Source organism: Natator depressus, chromosome 27, assembly GCF_965152275.1.
Source record: "Natator depressus isolate rNatDep1 chromosome 27, rNatDep2.hap1, whole genome shotgun sequence".
Classification (NCBI taxonomy): domain Eukaryota; kingdom Metazoa; phylum Chordata; order Testudines; family Cheloniidae; genus Natator; species Natator depressus.
In genome coordinates, this window is record NC_134260.1 from 13,516,954 (window position 1) to 13,536,701 (window position 19,748).

The 19,748-nt window shown below is 50.5% G+C and overlaps 1 protein-coding gene across 1 annotated transcript in view; it reads right to left on the bottom strand.

Annotated features, from left to right (window-relative positions):
- Positions 1–1,787: 1,787 nt before the first annotated feature.
- Positions 1,788–19,748, bottom strand: part of TOP2A (DNA topoisomerase II alpha) — a 31,720-nt gene continuing 13,759 nt past the window's right edge. The window contains exons 19-35 of the mRNA XM_074940676.1: positions 19,625–19,746; positions 18,720–18,868; positions 17,856–18,087; positions 17,622–17,756; positions 11,378–11,578; positions 10,022–10,217; positions 8,867–8,958; positions 8,361–8,507; positions 8,183–8,266; positions 7,293–7,490; positions 6,314–6,419; positions 5,893–6,033; positions 5,218–5,362; positions 5,002–5,066; positions 4,500–4,637; positions 3,795–4,024; positions 1,788–3,379 (exon numbers count right to left, since the gene is read on the bottom strand). Of these exons, the coding sequence (XP_074796777.1) occupies positions 3,236–3,379; positions 3,795–4,024; positions 4,500–4,637; positions 5,002–5,066; positions 5,218–5,362; positions 5,893–6,033; positions 6,314–6,419; positions 7,293–7,490; positions 8,183–8,266; positions 8,361–8,507; positions 8,867–8,958; positions 10,022–10,217; positions 11,378–11,578; positions 17,622–17,756; positions 17,856–18,087; positions 18,720–18,868; positions 19,625–19,746 (2,525 nt within the window). The 3' untranslated portion in view covers positions 1,788–3,235. The remainder of the gene's footprint in view (positions 3,380–3,794; positions 4,025–4,499; positions 4,638–5,001; positions 5,067–5,217; positions 5,363–5,892; positions 6,034–6,313; positions 6,420–7,292; positions 7,491–8,182; positions 8,267–8,360; positions 8,508–8,866; positions 8,959–10,021; positions 10,218–11,377; positions 11,579–17,621; positions 17,757–17,855; positions 18,088–18,719; positions 18,869–19,624; positions 19,747–19,748) is intronic.

Genomic DNA, 19,748 nt, shown 5'->3' on the forward strand with positions numbered 1-19,748 from the left:
TCGAACGTGAAGCTGCTGCAATCGGTGCTTGGGGAATGCCAGCTGGAGGCAGGTCCTTAGTGGCACCCCAGAGCAACTGAGGCTCTCCTGCAGGACATGTCAGATTTGGCTGGGCCGGGCCCACGCTGCGGGAAAACCTCGCTGGCATTACCTGGCCAGCCACCTGTTTAAAGCCACCGGAGCAGCTTGGACTTGGGGAAGCGGTTGAACTGTTGTCAGAACCACTAGTCTAGACCAGGCAAGGTCAAGTGAATCCCTCTGCTTCGGGCTGGCTCTCATTTCTTTCTGAGAAATCACAGCAGCGTCGTGGGTAAAGTATCGACTTGTACAGAATCTGCCTGGCCACCAAGTTCCCCCCCAGACGGCTACGTTCTTCCAAGAGCGAGGCGGCGAAGTGGGCAGCCACACGTGCCAGGCCCCTGCCCAGGGTGGCTCCCGTGCCTGGCATAAAACCAGCTGCTGAGCCTCCAGACTCTGCGCCACCTGACACTGTCCAGCTGCGCTGGGCATGGGGCCAGCTGCCTCCCACTGCTGGAGAAATCACCACACTGGGCTAATTCCCAACTGCCATGCAGGGCCTTTCTCACGCGGCGCTCCGGCACTCTTGCACCTGCATTTCAAGCCCCGGAAGAAGCTTCCAGCCCTACCAAAGGATTTATTGTTAGGCTGCCTGAAGTTAGACCTGAGGAGAAAGGGCGCAATGGCAGAGCAGCTGGACTTCGGGTTGCTGCCCTGTGAAGACGCCCCTGGCTACAGTGCACAAGAACGATCCTTGTCCAACAGGACAAGTGCTGAAATCCCCTCTAACAAACGCCAGGCTTCAGCTTTGCGGGTGAGGGTTGGAGGGTCTTTGCCAGTTGTGCAAAAAACTGAAAATATTTGAAAAGTGTTCACCCCGTGCCAGGGGCTGCAATCTTCTCTGCTCCAGGGAGAGAACATGCTCCCATTGATGTCACTGAGGAAAAGCATTTCAAGGGCTCAGTCACCGTGATTAACTCTTTGGCTTTGCAGAGACCCAGTGTTATAAAAGAAGGTACTCGCCCCTCCCCTCCCAAAATGGTCTCCCTTCCCTTTGTGGGCGCCCCCTTCATTCCACAAGGAATCACACCCCAACTCTCCCCCCGATCTGCTCCTTTGATCCAACACAATTTGTTAATTTTACAGCACCAGAGAGGTACTTGACACATTCCAGGCCAATCAAACGTTGGGTGTCTGCCCCAAGGACTTGTCTAAACATGGATTCAACTCTCTTCAGAGCCCACGACCACTTGATCCAATGACGTTTTAGAATCATAGAATATCAGGGTTGGAAGGGACCTCAGGAGGTCATCTAGTCCTACCCCCTGCTCAAAGCAGGACCAATCCCCAATTTTTGCTCTGATCCCTAAATGGCCCCTTCCAGGATTGAACTCATAACCCTGGGTTTAACAGGCCAATGCTCAAACCACTGAGCTATCCCTCCCCTGTGACCTCGGTCATTTCCACCATGCCAGCGTCAGGCTGGATAATTCACTGCAGGAAAGAAGCAACAAAGACATCGTTTGCATGTTGCTCTTATGAAGAGCACAAGGCACCAAATATTGGCAAGTGCCACTGACCCCATTTAGACCTGTTGCCTAGAGACAGTGGATGGGGTTGAGGCCTCTTCTCTGAGGTGATTCAGTGTGTCCAAGCAGTTAGTGTAAACCAAGACAAGACTTGGATCTTGGCAAAAGCAGAAGCACAGTTACCAGTGGGGACAATGCCTTCCTGAAACAAATATCAGCATTACTGAGCAAAACTGGTGTAAAAATCCTTTATTACAGAAATACAAAAATGGCCGTTAGAACGTCAGGACGTTACAAACACAGAAAATATTTACAGAGACAAACGCTTGAGCAGTCCCACTCAGCACCATGGAACTGGCTCTAGGAAAAACACATTGAACATCAGCCCTTGAAAGAAACAGTGGGCAAATCCTCCAGTGGATGCCTTTTCGGGGAAGAGGAACAAGACACACTTCCCAGCTCCTTCTGCGTGGGCACCTGGATTGCATAAACCCTGGCCACTAGATGTCTGTGGCAACTGGCTTCAAGCTGGTATCCTGGACAGCCCGACTCCAGGCACTCAGACCCCTGACAAGCTAATGGGTGGCGTGAACAGGCCTGACAGAGAAACTGCACTCACGTTGCTCAGCTGGGCACTGGAGAAGTTAGCAGGAAGCCCCTTGTCATCAGGACTAACTGAGGTGGCAGTCGGCTAATATCCCTACCTGGGACACAGGAACCTAATGGCCAGTCTGCCATGGGGGCACTGGAATGACCACCCTGCTTCTGACGTGTTCCTTTTCAATGGTAAGGATTTTCTTTGGCCGTAGCCAGTATTGAAGGCATCTCCCCAGCCCCGCGCTCCCTCATCACCAACGCCCCCACTCCACCAAGGTCGCTCGCTCCCTCAGCACCGGGCTCAAGCACTCAACAGGCATTTTAATGTTGCAGTTTATTCCTGGGGACAAAGGGCTCTTACCCAAGAAGCGCCTGCAGGGCTGAACACAACGGAGGCGGGAACACAGAGTGCGGAGAAGGCACGGCCTGCGCCGCGCACACCTTCGTCTCAGGGCAAGTTGCTCCAAATCGGACGTAAGCGTCACGGCTGAAAATTCTGAAGGTGGCAAAATGTTGGCCACCAAAAGAGCAAAGTGGAGCTTGGACGAAATGACAGATTGTGAAGGAGCGAGAAAAGTAAAACCAAGAAAACCTCCCTCTGACCAAGGGGTCTCGCCCCACTTTGCAGCTTGTATTTTTGAATCTCTTGTGGTTGTTTAGCCTAGAGACTTGCAGTAAAACATGTCTACAGCTTCTTTAAGACAATCAAAAGAGGAGGGAACATACGTGAAGGGGTAAGATATTTGGTGGGCTTAAAAGTCTGCTTCTGCACTAAAATGACCATGAAAGGCCAGGGAAATTAGCTCCTCCAGCTAACGGGCTATAGGATTCTCTGCTACTGCTGCTTGATTCTTGCTGGAGGGGGTTTTGTTCCAACAAATGGAAATGGTCTAACCCGGGGGGAAAATGAGATCGGCACTCACATGCAGCATCACATTTTGGGGCAAGCACTAATTATTCAATAAAACCATTTCCTGGATCTGAGATCCGCAATTCTCTGGGGAGACTCGACAGCGCCTGCTGAGAGCTCCTCTCCAAGAACGAGTTTGTAGATCAATACGGTCAGCACTTTAAAATCTTCATATTAAAACTCAAAACATCTCCTCCTCGGACTCTTCCAGGTACTGAATGGGCTTTCGGGCACGCCCAGGCCTTGTGCAGGGAGCAGGCGCCACAGGGCTGTCCAAGTCGGATTCTAGGTCAATATGAAAGCTCTCGTCTTCCACCTTGGATTTCTGGGGGAGAAAGCAAACAGGTATGTAGAATCTGACACTTCTCTAGTCACTGGGACAGAGCCAGGGCCAAGGAGTGCCAGAGGAAGTCGGATATACAAGGATGTGTTCTCAAACCGCCTAACGCTGCCCTTTGCTCCCCTGCTCTCAGGGCTGGCACCCAGGCTCATGCCCGGGACCAAAACAGCATTTTGGGATTGGTGCAGCTTAGCAGCATTCCAAATGCACCTGCTTTCCTCTGGCCACACACCCCAAGGCCAGCAGCAGGGAGAGGTCTGACACGGGGGCTCCTACAGCCTCCGTTCCACTAGAATGACTGAAGTTACACTTGTCATGCCCCAGAATGAGCGCTTGCCTTCTTGAAAACAGGCGTGGCCAGGGACACCTCTCTGTGCCTGGTGCGGGGCAGAATACGAACCTTAACTGCAAATGACTTGGGAGGCTTTGACCCAAAATCAGAATCTGAATCCGAGTCTGAGCATGGCTTCCTTTTGGTGGTGGTTTTCTTCCCCTTGGCGGGGGCCGGTTTCCTGGGCACTGCTGTGTCAACACTGGAGTCTGAACTTCCTGCCTTGGCTGTTGCTGTCTTGGAGGATTTGGGTGCTGCCTTTTTCTTGGCTAGAATGTCCATGATGGAAGGCTGCGTATCTGAAACAGCAACAGCTGCAGTTAAGCCTTTGGGTTAGTTACTTGCTTCCTGCAAGTTTCATTTCCAGCAGAAATGTGCTGATGTCACATGCCCCTGTTTCTCTGCCTGGTTCCCTCATGCACAGGACAGACATGGAGGGACCTCTATGAAGCCTTCTCTTTTCTTGCTTCCAAATTCAGATGCTCATCCTAAAAGCACGTGACCCGGGCTCTAGGCTCACATGCATCATTAAGCAGAGATGGAAAGAGCACACAGTAATATGTCCAGAAATGGAATTTTTCCTTAAAAAGGACCGTGACTAAAGAGGCCCTTTGCCATAAACTCCAGATCCTTTTCAAAACTACTAAAAGCTCAAGTCAACACTCTGGCCTCTAAATGGCAAGTTAGAAACCATTGTTTCTAAATATATTAGTAACCAGTAATAAACACCTTTAAATGATTTTCTGCAGCTCTGAAAGACTGAACTTCACCTACCCTTAGTGGCACTGGTGGTTTTCTTGCCCACAGCAGGTTTTCTGGGTGCAGCTTTTCCAGGCTTAGCAAGAGGGGCAGAGACAGAAGGAGCTGCAGAAGTTTGACTCAGATTTTCATAATCAGTGTCCTGGATTTGAACTCGAGTAAATAAAATCAACAGTGAATTCAACAGGCCAGGCTCTTACTATTTCAGTCTGATTGTAAATAGAAGATGGGAATGAGCTCATTTCTGATCAACTCTAACTGTAAGAACGAGATCCACTTTCAGTTCTGGCTTAATCATGAAGTCGATTTGACCTGTAGAGCCAGACTGGAATAAAAGCAGCTCCCTGAGGCCAGCTCTCCTAATTTCCTAATAACATCTCACAATAAGGAGATATTTCAATTTGTTATAACCTTTCTGCTTTGTCTGTATCGAAACACCATAGGGTGCCCACACACTTTAAACCAGTCTAGGGTATTAAGGCAAACCAAAGATCTCTCATTCAGGGCATATACTTACTAGAGATAGCACTTTGCACCTGCTGTGGTTTGGATTCTTCTTTAGCTTTCTTTTCACTGGTTTTCCTAGAACACAACCCCACGACACATTGCTGAACGGATGTATATTAAACAATTAATTCACAAAATAAAAATGTAGCTTCTTATCCAATATAAAACACTGAGTATAACCCAGCAAACCCCAGCTCTAAAGCACTGTATCCAGAAAGATCCTCACTTGGGGGCCCCTCTGGCCTTGGGAACAGACTTCTCTGGTGAGCGTGCTTCTGAGACAACATCCTCTTCGCTGACCTCCTGAGATTGAGGAGTCCCATCTGCATCAGTGAGATCCGAATCCGAATCCAAGGTGTAATTGGTTTTTACTAACAAAGTAAAAGAGACGCGATTCATCTGCTAACTGTACAATTCATCAGACCTCTTTAGTGGGTTTTATAACATGTATCTCAATTATCTGTGTCATATTTTACCTACAACAGAAGGGATAAAATTGGCCATAAAAATCTTCCTAAATGTTGAAGGTTCTGCCTGTGAGAGAATCCAATGTAATGGGCATAGATCTGGGCTTGCTAACCAACAAAAGAGTTGATTTTATAAAATAGTTACGCTGCAGTTAAACAAAATAGCCACATTTCTCGGGTTGCTCAGGATTACTACCCCTTCACTTTTGCCCCAGTGCACCAGAGGTGTGACAGACAGAGCTGCAACGTGTGACTGAATAATTAAATTAACTAGCTGTTGTGTGTAACACAATAAATGGTCAGCTTAAAAATTACTTCTTGCTGGGATCATCTGACTATGGGACCTCTATAATTGGTGTAGCCAAGCCTTAAGGATTCAAGTTCCATTTTACCCTTCATTAAGTGCCCATTTTGGTCCACGTGGCATTGCTCACCTGCTGTCTGGCGAATCGGCCTCTCTCTCGGAGGGGCCACCTCACTATCACACTCTGAATCAGATTCTGAGTCAGACCAGGGATTTCGTTTCTTCTCTTTCTTCATTGGCTTGAATGGCAAAGTGGACTGTTTCTTAGTACCTGAGAGAGTTGGATGCACACAGAGGTATCAGCTAATCTACATGTGCATTGTGCACTCAGAAGTCCAAGTTAAAAACTTAACAGAGTGGGCTCTGGCTTTAACATAGGAGAGACATTCTGGTTGTGCCTCCAGCCAGTGATCATTTTGCACATCCCTCACCTAATTCTTTTGAGCATACTGGTCCCAGATTCCACCTCCCATTCTCGGACATGCTCATACAACCAAATTCGGAACAGCCCTCGCTTTCCATTGAAGGGATTACATGTACAAAATATTTACCTGGCTCAGTTTTAAATTTCTTTACTAATCTTTGTTTAAGATTTGCAGGTTTCTTATCTTCTGACGAGTTTCCTTCTTGATCCTCCTCAAGTTCCATTTTTTCAGTCTAAAGATACAAAGAGACATGAGAGCTCCGCCTGGTTCTTCCCCATTTAAAATGGCTGAATGCAGATAAAAAAGATTAGCATTTTTACTGGGATGAACTCGCAGTTTTAAATACCACATTACAGTACATGGAGCAATAAACTGCTCGTCTGGTTAGGAGCAGCCAAAGCAAATCAGGTGTGATCATTCTTCAAAGCAGATGAGTTTGCTAAACAGCAAGAGTCAACCATTAAATACAAAACAAACATTGCCCTGCCCATCTGCCAGAGCTTTGCTGCCTTTTTATGTCCCAGTGGCATCCCGGGAAGGGTGTGGAAGGATGCAGAACTGAGCAGGGTGTGTTTAAAAACAGAGTGCAGGTTAACTGGAACATTTGTTTGAGGGAATAGGCTGTGTGGGAAGGAGTCATGAGATTAGCTCCAGGGCAAACAAAAGGTGAGGGATCATTTGTTTTTGTACGTGGGGATTGGCTGAATTGTATAACTACAAGTAGCCATAGGAAAATGTCGAATCTGGTTTAAACTCTGCCCTGGACTCTAACATCCACAGCAATGATACACTGAGTGACTAGAAATAATGTCACTGGAAACACAAATGCAAAAGGGGTGAACATGCCTGCAGCACTTGTCTCTTACAGGATTCCTATTCAGTGGACTACACCAGTTCAAACACGTCTTCCAATGATTCCTGGGACAGGTTCTACTCTCTGCAGGCCTGGAGAGCATCATCCAAGCTTACCCCTAAACTCTGCACAGAAGCGTAGCAGGCTACTGCTGTGCAGGGTCATGTTCACCTACCCAAAATTGCAATTTCACAGGAAAGGCTGGATGAAGAAGGATCCCAGCTAAGAGTCCTTTCAAGTGTTTTGTTTTACCTTTATTTTCTTTTTAGTCTTCTTTTCCGCATCTGCCTTCATCTCTGCAGTTACTCGAGGGATAACTCTTCTGCCATGTGGCGAGGGCATAACTTCAGCCAGTTGTAGCTTCTTCACCTTTAGTTTCCCCCCTTTCCCTTTGAGAGCTTTGCCAGCTCTCCCACCCAGCTCATCCTGTTTTTCTCTGGCTTCCACAGCCTGCAGAGGTGATTGTAAAAAACCACACCAAAACAGTGAGCTTAAGAAAAATATTCCTGTTCTACCAAGAAAAACAACCCTTTGCGGATACTCAGTGAACGACTAGGCTCTAATGACTCAATGATGCATTTCCTATCATCTGATGACGTGACGCTTCCACAGACTGCTACAGATTTGTCTATTTGCAAGGTACTATTTAAGCCAGAGCTGCAGTTCCGGTTACTACTCTGAGAATACAAGGAATGGGTAATAACGTACAGCAGAGCAACCAGAACTGAAATGGACAAAGGCCAGGTCAGTACAAAGCTGCACGTGTACTGCCTACAATCTGGACACAGTCTGACCACTCAGGTGCATCCTCCTGTCTGCAGTATCCTCTTTCAACAAGCTTTCTGCTCCAGGCCTTCCCTGACTACTTCATAGTTCTGGCTTTCCCTTACCTGTCCCAAAGTCCCATCCCATTGCCTTCCAACAGCCACTGTTCCTGGCTGGACTCTCTGCTGGTTCCAGCTCTTTGCCCCAGGGCAGGGACACCCTGTCTTACCCAGCACAATGGATACAGGTGGGGCTTACACCTCTGCTAGGGAGAGATCAGGCTCCTATGGCACATTCAAGTTATATTCTTTAGGCTTCTGTGATGGAAACAACACAGATCAAGATCTTATAGCTGTCTGCACTGATCATCTACATACCTCAAGTTCTTCAATAAAGGCAGCCAGGTCTTCCTTCCACAGATCTGAGGGACTCTTGCGTTTTAGGTTTTCCAGCTCCGTTTCCTAGAATGAGCCAATCAGAAAACGTTAGTTGCTCATTTGAATTTAAACACTACTTCCCTTTCTAGCTTTGGAAGAACAGAACCAATCAGCATACTTTGTTATCTCTCTGTTTGCAGAGCTCATCTTTCTTCTCTTTAGTCAGGTACCAGAGGGGCATGTTTAGCAGGTAGTTGAAGTCTGGGCCGGAGGCTGCAGCAGATTCGTTATCCTGGTCATTGTCACTCTCTTCCTCTTCTGCACCCTACAGAGAGATTTAAATAGTCAACTTCTATAAGTAAGTTTACATAGAAAGAGGAGGACTGTGCTCTGAGACAACTTTCTCAGCTGAACCTAGACTATGGAACTCAGTGCCACAAGAATGAAAGGGGCCTCATCACCGTCAGAACAAAATACAAAACTTGTATTTGGTTTCGCTTTCCCCAAAAGGACCCCATGCACTAACACACCTGCTAGTTAAACCTATGTGCTAGAAAGGAACAGCACATTAGTATCTGAAGACCTCCCAAGGATTTAAAAAACAAATGACAAGACTAAAGTGATGGGGCCAATTCAGAAGATAGACAGGTTGATTTGGAGAAAAGAAGTTGATGGAAAAGTTACCTTCTGCTGAGATTCTTTCCAGGCCTTCACAGGATCCGATTCATACCCTCTCTGGATAAGTACCTGAATTAACTCCTTCTTGGGCTTGTTTTCTGTAAACAGACATTTCCGTTAATGAAACCCTGACGTTTGTGTTTCACTGGCTTAGAGAATAGGAATTGCATTTACCATTTACTGACCCATGAAATCGTAACGTTGGGAAAGATCCTGGGCCAGCACCGATGGCACAGATAAGAGTCAAAGACTAGCTCAACATGATTATAACAACTCAGCATCCCACAGGGCTCTACAGAATAGTCTCTCCATCCCTACTGCAAACGTCACCACAAAGGAGCCACAGAGTAATATGTGAAATGAGCCTGCAGCTGTACTAAAATGTAGAGCCCTGGCTGATCATGAAGAGTTGTCAGGCCACCAAGTTGCTACAATGCTTGTTAAGAGCACCTGCCTGAGCACTTTGCATATTTGTATTCGGTGCATTTCAGGGGATGAGAAAATCATTTAACAAGGTTGGTCCTAGATACAAACTATGAAGCATTGCTCTTTAGGAAAATATATCTATGTACATCTTCAGTGGATTTGGTTACGTGCACACACTAAAGAACATCCTTTTGGATAGAGGTGGCAAAGAGTTTTGGGAGACCCAGAAGAGCTGTTTTCTGTTCCTAGCTCATGATTCTCCCAAATGCTGTTGCATCTCCCCAGGATTCCAAATGTAAGTCCAGTCAGAACATAACACTGAACTTCAACCTGGAAATACAGGGAAAAAAACTTGGGCTCAAGAATCATCCACTCCGACTAGAAACAGAAAAGCAAATATTACCACTTCCACCCACGCTCAATTTTAGCCCAACTAGGTCAGAAGTTGGTGGGCTGTTTTTGCTAAACAATTGCTGGAAAATCTTTCAACCTCTGAACAGAATAAACAATCCAAAAGTTATGTAACATCCTATTTTGAGTAATGCGTACTGGAATCCTCTGCTCAGTAAGACTAAGCAGACTGAAGCGGCTTCCTGTGGCATTTCATCAAAAAGGGAGGATCGCTCTGGCATGAGTTATTAAAGGCAAGTTGAATAGATAAGAGACCACAGGAGAGCAACTGGCTTTAAAAAGGACATTTGATTAGAACGCAAAGCCACCACAGAGACTACATACCGATCACTATTATGCCCTCAATTTTCTCCAGGATGAAGCGAGCCTGGTTGTTGAGTTTTGCAGACTCTGCACCCAGCATTCCTGTAAGCCACTCTTTTCTCAAACTATAATACTGGAGTCGGAGGTCAAAGAATTCTCTGAGAATATCCAGAGGAGTCTCATACTTCTTGAGAAAGCCTACAGGGTCAAAGAGAACCTGGGGCAGAGAACAAAGCCTTAGTTATAACTGCAAGAAGATGACATTCAAAACTACTGAATTCCCACAATGCTGAGGTGCACATTTGTCTTATAATTAACATAGCAAAATCAAAACATCTGTCATTTTACAAAGTACTCCAGCTTGCACGCATGTCTATCAGGGATGACCTAGGTATACTTAATCCTGCCTCACTGTCGGGGATAGACTAGACACAGTGGTTGGGTCATGGAATGTAAGACAAGTGGGTTGTGACGGCTCTCGTCAGTACCGCCGACCGGGCTGTTAAAAGTTCCCTCGGCAGTGCTGCCTGGCTAAGGCAGGCTAGTTCCTACCTGTTCTGACACCACACTGCACCCCGGAAGCAGCCAGGAGCAGGTCTGGCTCCTAGTTGGGGGGGCCATGGGGCTCCACACACTGCCCTTGCTCCGAGCACTGGTTCAGCCAATGAGAGCTGGGAGAGCCCTCACCCCAACTCTCTGCCCCAGTCCCGAGCCCCTCCCACACTCCAAACCCCTCATCCCGAGCTCCACTGGGTCGTGGGCATCAACAATTTTCTTCAACTGGGTCACCAGAAAATAATAAGTTTTAAAACCACTGGACTAGATGACCTTTGAGGTCCCTCCCAGCCCAACTTTTCTATGATTCTGTGTAAGCCACTATACCAGGAGAGGCAGTTTTAGGATTTCAAAGCTCCTAGAAAAAATATTACAGGCCCATGGGGCTGTTTGAAGGTTAAAACTTTGCCCTTTGGGATCTAACTGTTACATCATAACATTACATTGTCACCCCCATCATGTAATGCTAATGTCAGTGTTGGCATTGTTACAGTATGGGGGTGTCCAGTGGATGATGGTAGGATCACCTCTAGTATGACAACCAAATCCACACCACCTTATGCTGCCCCAGATATCCCAGGGCACACCCTGACTTTCCAAAGATATTTATAGAATGGCACTTTAAGATAGCAACATAAAGGCAAGGTAGAACAATGAAGTGACTGGGTTCCATCCGGGAGGATATTTTTGCTGTCAGCAGTCTCTTTCCTGTCATCACTCAAAAATGCTACACGCATTTGAGACTAAAATTTGATTTTTCAGTTAAACTCCTTTCAATCAGAGACTGCGTGTGACAACCTGTTTGCAGAGAGCTGCACGTACCATGGAGTTGCAGGTGAGATTTGTTTGGAGTTTGAAGACCTTATGCAGCCCCGCTGCCTCTGCCTCAGCCAGTTTTTGTTCACTCATCTTCACTATAAACTTGACTGTGGTGTCTGTGTGATATTCTCTATAGTCCGTTATTAGTGGTGGAGTCTTCTCAGTGCCATTCAACATGGGCTCCAGCACCTGCTCCTTATAGGTCTGAGGAAAGAATTAAATCAAGTCAACTCTACATTCTCCCAGGCAGCAAAGCTGTGAACACCAGTGTGACCATGTGATGCAGCAGGGAAGGGTGAAGTGTTGACCTGGGAATGTGCCCTGGGGATGGAGACCTGAGAGCCTGTAACCTGAGCCAGGAGGGGGAGGGGAAGGGGACACCTCTGCCCAGGAATGTGAAGACAGGCTGCAGGAGAGAGCTGCTAGGAGGGTTTAGTTTTCAGTTTGGGGCTGGGTGGAGGAACACAGGGAACCCCAGGGCTGGGGCCTAAGCTCCCTGCTCCCCCAGAAGGACTTGACTGAGGGGTCCTGGTTGTACCCACAAGCTCTGTTTTGGACTGTGTTCCTGTTGTCCAATAAACCTTCTGTTTTACTGGCTGGCTGAATCCCAGGAAGAGGGGTGCAGGGCCTGGACTCCCCCACACTCCGTGACAACTGGTGGCAGCGGTGGGATGTACTGCACCCCGTGAACGGCGCTTCCTGCAGTAAGTGACTGGGGAACAGTAAAACAAAGGGGGATTGACGGGGACCAGGCGTGCTGAAGATTCAGAGAGAGACAGTTTCAGGGGGCGGTTAACCCCTGGGAGTGTGTGACCAGAGAGAAGGACTTTTGCAGTAACAGGGTCCCCCGGGGGATTGCAGCGAGCGGTCCCAGGGGCGGAGGAGTCTGCAGCTCGACCCTGGCAAAGAGGTGGTGACCTCAAGAAGAACTGGCACACTAGGGGCTTTTCCTGGAAACCGTGGAAAGCTGCCCGGCCTGCGAGTGGCCAGCAGGGAGATGTATGCTAAACGCCTTAAGAGCAACCTGGTGGAGCTGTGCAGGCAGAGGGGGCTGCGCATCGGGAGGTCCACCAAGGAACAGCTGATTGCCCAGCTGGAGGAGAGGGATCGCTTGGATGACCTGATCCCTGTCCGTGAGGGAAGCCGCCCAGCGGACGCAGCGTGGGCCCTGGGGCCTGACTGGGCTGGGAGGGGTCAGACTGCCGCCAAGGACATCCCGAGACCCTTCCTACCTAAGCCTGGGGGAGGGGTTGGGGGAAGCCCAGCGAATACCGAGGGCACCCTGACCCCGGCAGCCAACAGGGGATCCTCCCGGCGGAGCTCCCCATCCCTGGAGCGGATGCGGCTGGAGTGGGAGAGGGAGATGAAAATGAGGGAGCTGGAGGATCATGAAAAACGTTAACATGAGCAGGAGGAGAAGGAGAAACAACGTCAACATGAGCAGGAGGAGAAGGAGAGGGAGCGTCAGGAGAAGGAGAAAAAGACAGCATGAACTGGAGCTGGCCAGGCTGAGGAGCAGTGGGGCCCCGGCTGCGGTGAGTGAGGGGGGACCCAAGGCTGCAAGGAGCTTTGATAAGTGCTTCCTGGCCCAGCGGAAGGAGGGGGAGGACATATATAGCTTCCTGACGGCCTTTGAGAATGCCTGCGAGATGCATAGGGTTGACCCTGCAGACAGGCTCCAGTTCCTCACCCCCTTAGTGGACCCCAAAGCCGTGGAGGTGTACAGCCGAATGACAGGGGCGGAGGCAGGGGACTATGAACTGTTCAAACAGGCTCTGCTCTGTGAGTTTGGGCTGACCCCCGAGATGTACCGGAGAAGGTTCCGGAGTCAGCGTAAAATGCCTGAGGTCACCTACCTACAACTGGTCAACAGGATGCAGGGATATGCCCGCAAGTGGACAGCGGGGGCCCAAGCTAAAGAGGACCTGCTTGACCTAATCGTACTGGAGCAACTGTATGAACAGTGCCCTTCCGACCTGAGGCTGTGGCTGGTGGACAAAAAGCTCGAGAACCCCCAGCACGCAGGGCAGCTGGCCGACGAGTTTGTGAACAGTTGGTCAGGGGGTAGCCGGGAGGAGTCCCAAAAGAACAGGCCCCCCCCGATGCAGAGAGAGAGTCACCATGGGGCCACCCAGCGGGGAAATAGGGAGAACCCCCTCCCAAGGGGAACGCCTGGCATCGGGCCCCTCCGACCTGCTCGAGGGGACCAACGTGACCTGAGCTGCTATCACTGTGGCCAGAGAGGCCACGTACGGGCCCAGTGCCCCGGGCTCAGAGACAAACTGAGCAGACCCAACCTACCCAGGGTTAACTGGGTAGGGACTCAGCTGGATGAGGGGCAGACGACCCAGGAAAGGGGGGCTACCAGTTTACCACCTGCGCAGGAGGGAAGAGCACCCCAGGCCAGCTCCGCCAGAGGGCTGGAGGCTCTGGACTCAGGGTGCTCGGTTTACAGGGTGGGCGCGGGGCTGTCCCTCTGGAGAGAGTGCCTTGTTCCCCTGGAGGTGGATGGGAGGAAGGTCAATGGATACTGGGATACGGGCGCGGAGGTGACGCTGGCCCGGCCCGAGGTGGTGGCCCCAGATTGGGTGGTGCCCAACACCTACCTGACCCGGGTGGGCAGAACCCCATTTAAGGTGCCCGTGGCAAGGGTACACCTGAAATGGGGGGCCAACGAGGGCCCCAAGGATGTGGGGGTACACCACCATTTGCCCACTGAAGTTTTGATGGGGGGAGACCTAGAGGACTGGCCAAGCAAGCCCCAGACCGCCCTGGTTGTGACCCGTAGCCAGAGCCGGCGAGGGGCACTGCACCCTGACCTTGGGGAGGGTACCACACGGGAGGCGCAGGACCCTACCCTGGTGGGGAGGGAGCGCCGAGGGGCACGGCTCAGAGAGGCTGAGGCCTCAGACCTGGCCACTGAGGGGGAACCGGGCCCCATCCCTTCCCCAGCCGCTGAGTTCCAGGCCGAGTTGAGGAAAGATCCCTCCTTGCGGAAGCTCAGGGACCTGGCCGACCTCAGTGTGGTACGGACCATGAAGAGAGGCTGCCAGGAGAGGTTCCTGTGGGAGAAGGGGTTCCTGTACCGAGAATGGGCTCCCACAAGGGAAGTAGAGTCCTGTGGGATCAGGAGGCAGCTGGTGGTCCCCCAGAAGTATCGCCGCAAGCTCCCGTACCTGGCCCATGACATCCCCCTCGCAGGGCACCAGGGAATCCGGCGCACCCGGCAGAGGTTGCTACAGAACTTTTACTGGCCCGGGGTCTTTACCACGGTCCGGCAGTATTGCCGATCCTGCGACCCCTGTCAGAGGGTGGGGAAGGCCCGGGACAAGGGGAAAGCGGCTTTGAGACCTTTGCCCATCATAGAGGAGCCTTTCCAGAAGGTGGCCATGGACATCGTGGGGCCTCTCAGCAAGACGACCCGGTCGGGGAAGAAATACATTCTGGTGGTGGTAGATTTTGCCACCCGCTACCCCAAGGCAGTGCCCTTAGCTTCCATTGAAGCTGACACCGTGGCAGATGCGCTCCTGACCATTTTCAGCTGAGTGGGGTTCCCCAAGGACGTCTTGACAGACCAAGGCTCCAACTTCATGTCGGCCCTGCTCCGGTGCTTGTGGGAGAAATGTGGGGTCCAGCACGACTGGGCCTCAGCTTATCACCCCCAGTCCAATGGGCTGGTGGAGAGGTTCAATGGGACGCTAAAGATGATGCTGAAAACCTTTATGAACCAGCACCCGCAGGATTGGGACAAGTACTTACCTCACCTGCTGTTCACGTACAGGGAGGTGCCCCAGGAGTCTACCGGATTTTCGCCTTTCGAACTGTTATATGGCAGGAGGGTAAGGGGCCCCCTGGACCTGATGAGAGACGAGTGGGAGGGGAAGGCCACTCCCACTGGAGAGTCAGTGGTGGAGTATGTCCTGATCTTCCGAGAGAGACTGGCTGAACTCATGGGCCTGGCCAGGGAGAATCTGGCCAGAGCCCAGAGGAAGCAGAAGGTCTGGTATGACTGCACGGCGCGGGCCTGGGCCTATGCCACCGGGGATCAGGTGATGGTTCTCATCCCTGTGAGAAAGAATAAACTACAGGCCGCCTGGGAGGGCCCTTTCAAGGTTGTCAAGCAGCTCAATGAGGTAAACTATGTGGTGGAGCTGTCGAACCGGGTGCACCACCGCCGGGTGTACCATGTGAATATGATGAAGCCATATTATGCCAGGGGGAATGTGGTGTTGGCCATGTGCGGACAGTGGGAGGAGCAGGGAGATGACCCTTTAGTAGATCTATTCCCTGGGACCAGAGCTGGTTCCCCCCTGGAAACAATTCCCCTCTCGGATCAGCTAACCCCTGCCCAGCAAGCTGAGGTCAGGGGGGTACTGCATCCGTACCAACAGCTGTTTTCCAACCAGCCTGGACGCACTAATCTGACTGTCCACCGGGTGCAGACAGGGTCGCACCCGCCGATAAGATGCTCCCCCTTCCGAGTCACAGGGAAAACTGCTCACGACCTGGAAAGAGAGGTCCGGGACCTGCTGGCTTTGGGGGTGATCCAGCCATCGGCCAGCCCTTGGGCCTTGCTGGTGGTGCTGGTCCCCAAAAAGGACGGGTCGGTCCGGTTCTGTGTGGACTATCGGAAGCTCAATGCCATCACTGTATCTGATGCCTACCCCATGCCCAGGCCTGACGAGCTCCTAGACAAGCTGGGAGGAGCTCGGTACCTTACCACCATGGACCTTACAAAGGGCTACTGGCAAGTGCCGCTGGATGCAGATGCCCGGCTGAAATCGGCCTTTATCACCCCACTGGGGCTCTATGAGTTCCTGACCCTGCCTTTCGGCCTCAAGGGAGTGCCGGCCACCTTCCAGCGCCTAGTGGACCAGCTACTGAGGGGGATGGAGAGTTTTGCCGTGGCGTATATTGACGACATCTGTGTCTTTAGCCAGACCTGGGAGGACCACGTGTCCCAGGTTAGACAAGTGCTGGACCGACTCCAGGGGGCTGGGCTGACTGTAAAAGCGGAGAAGTGCAAGGTGGGGATGGCTGAAGTATCTTACCTGGGCCATCGGGTGGGGAGCGGCCGCCTAAAGCCGGAACTGGCCAAGGTGCAGGTGATCAGAGACTGGCCCGCTCCCCATACCAAAAAGCGGGTCCAAGCCTTTATTGGGATGGCAGGATACTACCGAAGATTTGTGCCCCACTTTAGTGCCCTAGCCACCCCCATCACTGAGCTATGCAAGAAGGGGAAGCCAGACAAGGTGGTCTGGATGGAGCAGTGCCAGGAGGCTTTCTGGGCGCTGAAGGAGGCTCTGGTCAGTGGCCCAGTTCTGGCAAACCCAGACTTTGACAAGCCCTTTGTGGTGTTCACCAATGCCTCCGACACGGGACTGGGGGCGGTGTTAATGCAGGAGGATGAAAAGGGGGAGAGACACCCCATCGTGTACCTGAGCAAGAAGTTGCTACCCCGGGAGCAACACTACATGGCCATCAAGAAGGAGTGCCTGGCCATGGTGTGGGCCCTCAAGAAACTAGAGCCTATCTCTTCGGGCGACACTTCACCGTGTACACCGACCACTCTCCCCTGACCTGGCTGCACCAGATGAAAGGAGCCAATGCCAAACTCCTGAGATGGAGCCTGCTCCTGCAGGATTACGACATGGACGTGGTCCACGTGAAGGGAAGTGCCAACTTGATAGCGGATGCGCTGTCCCGGAGAGGGGGCCCCGAACTTCCCCAGGTCACTGGTCACAGTGACCCCATTTAGTTCAGTCTCGAAGGGGGGAGAGATGTGACAATGTGACGCAGCAGGGAGGGGTGAAGTGTTGACCTGGGAATGTGCCCTGGGGATGGGAGACCTGAGAGCCTGTAACCTGAGCCGGGAGGGGGAGGGGGAGGTGACACCTCTGCCCAGGAATGTGAAGACAGGCTGCAGGAGAGAGCTGCTAGGAGGGTTTAGTTTTCAGTTTGGGGCTGGGTGGAGGAACACAGGGAACCCCAGGGCTGGGGCCTAAGCTCCCTGCTCCCCCAGAAGGACTTGACTGAGGGGTCCTGGTTGTACCCACAAGCTCTGTTTTGGACTGTGTTCCTGTTGTCCAATAAACCTTCTGTTTTACTTGCTGGCTGAGAGTCTCAGTGAATCCCAGGAAGAGGGGTGCAGGGCCTGGATTCCCCCACACTCCGTGACAACCAGCCATCCCTTTTTGGTTTTTTGGGACAAAAGATACTTTCCGGGGGACAATTCAGCATTTCATACCTGTGTCCATGTTCTGACTGGAAGCTCTGAGATCTCAATGGTTGTCGAATCCAGGATGGACACTTCCCCATTTATCAGGTATTGATTTGGTCCCAGTTCATCTATTGTACCCTTGAAGTTCTTGTAACTAGGAAGCTAAATAGTAAAGAACACTGGGTTCAGCTTATACTTTGATAAATGCGCCAATATTTGGTGGAGAATCCCAAAACTGAGCTGTAATTGATTTCCACTTACCATTGGCAAGGGCTCTTCTCCATCCATCAGGAGGCGAATATTATTCACAACTTCTCGGATATCAAAGTTGGGGATCCTAGAGGACCAGCCAGTGCCAATACCTTCTGCTCCGTTTATCAGTACCAGAGGAATGATAGGCATATACCACTCTGGCTCTACGCGCTGGTTGTCGTCATACAGGAACCTCAGAATACTGTCATCCGTTGCAGGGAAGATCAACCGTGCCAATGAGCTAGAAAGGACGAGAGGATTTGGGCCTAAATTCTTGTGTTTAGGAAATAGAAACGACCAAACGAGCAATCCCAGAACCTCAGGCCAAATGTCGAAGATCTGTACAAAATTCAGAAGTTCTGGGAAGATTTCATGTTCCACAGGATACCTTGTGTCAATGCAACCATCATGTATGAACTCAAGGAACACATTTACAACAGTGTAATGGAAGGTGCTACAGGGTCAGAGAGACAACGGCACCTCCACAAGGACACTAAGCTTAACTCTACAAGCACAGCCTCATTTCTTAACTGCTCCTCAGTTCTTGTTCCTCTCTTGTACCTCCCTGCTCCCAACCCTGTTTCATCTCACTCCTTTCTCCTCTCTGTGAAAGCAATAGCAGAGTGTAACTGATTTGAATCCAAAGAAGTGTGAATCCAAAGAAGTCTCACTTGGATGTTGACACATAACAAAAGGGATAGTAGTAAAAGCAGGAAGTGTTAAGGGTAGCAAGAACAGGCCCTGATGTCAGAGCTAAAAAAGGGATGTCTTCTGATCATTAATGTCTCTCATTCTAGGTGCTTGCTGTCCAATCTTCAAATGCAGCCGTCTAAGTCATGCCAAATGCTAATCTGACAAGCCAATACTACTGACCTGAGCATTGTGAAGATGTATCGAGGGCTGGCAGAGTCTTTTCCACCATGCAGCCTGGTACCGAACTGACCAATGGGCTGTAGCAGGTTAAGGTTATTGCTTCCCACAAAGTTCTGAGCCAAATTAATAATGGTCATCATCAGTGATGCCTGCAATGAAAACATAAATTGAAACCGTAGAGTGCAAAATTCCTTTTGGAAAGGACGGAGTCGCATGATCAAGTCATGCAAAGCACAGGGAAAGGCAGGACTAACATGGAAGGTCAGCATGGCAGAGTCAAGCCAATAAGAATGGAAACTGATGAAACAAGATATCTGATTCCCACTATCAAAACTTAAATCTCAGATCCTTAGGAACAGACATTCCTTTATCTGTCCCAAGTTGAGGAGGCAGAGGAAACTTCCGGGATTGCCCTGAAACATCTATCAAAACCCCTCACCCGTTCTAGGAAGGCCTGTTTAATCCCCACCCTGCCCAACAGGAAAGCAGGATGGACATCCTCCTCTGTGGCTAGCTCCAGTACACCTCGCCACTGATCGGCTGCAAGGCACTGAGGCTGAAATTTTCAAAGCCACCTAGGGGATTTCAGTGCCCAATTCCCATTCACTTTAGTGAGAATTAGGCATGTTTGAAAAAACTCTCAGCCTACATGTATCACGGTTACAACACACTTGGTTGTCACTAGCCCAGTTTATGGAGGCAGCACCTGACGGAATACCCAAGCAGGGTAAGCTGATCCAACAACGTAGGGTTAAATTCAGAGTCTAATGCACAAAAACCAGGCAAACTGACTTGTATCCATTCTGTTTGGGAGTTTTACCTCCACTATTTCCCCCCGCGCTAGGAGTTTCTTGAGTATGGAGTCAAGAATTTTCCCCTCAATATTGTGCAGGGTAGGTTCTTACCTCACCATGATGGTAGGAGGACATCTCAGCTACAGAACCAGCCAACTGAGCAACCTTCACTTCCCGTTTGTCATTTCGTTTGAAACACGTGAACAGAACCTTCCTTTGACCTGGTTTCAAACCT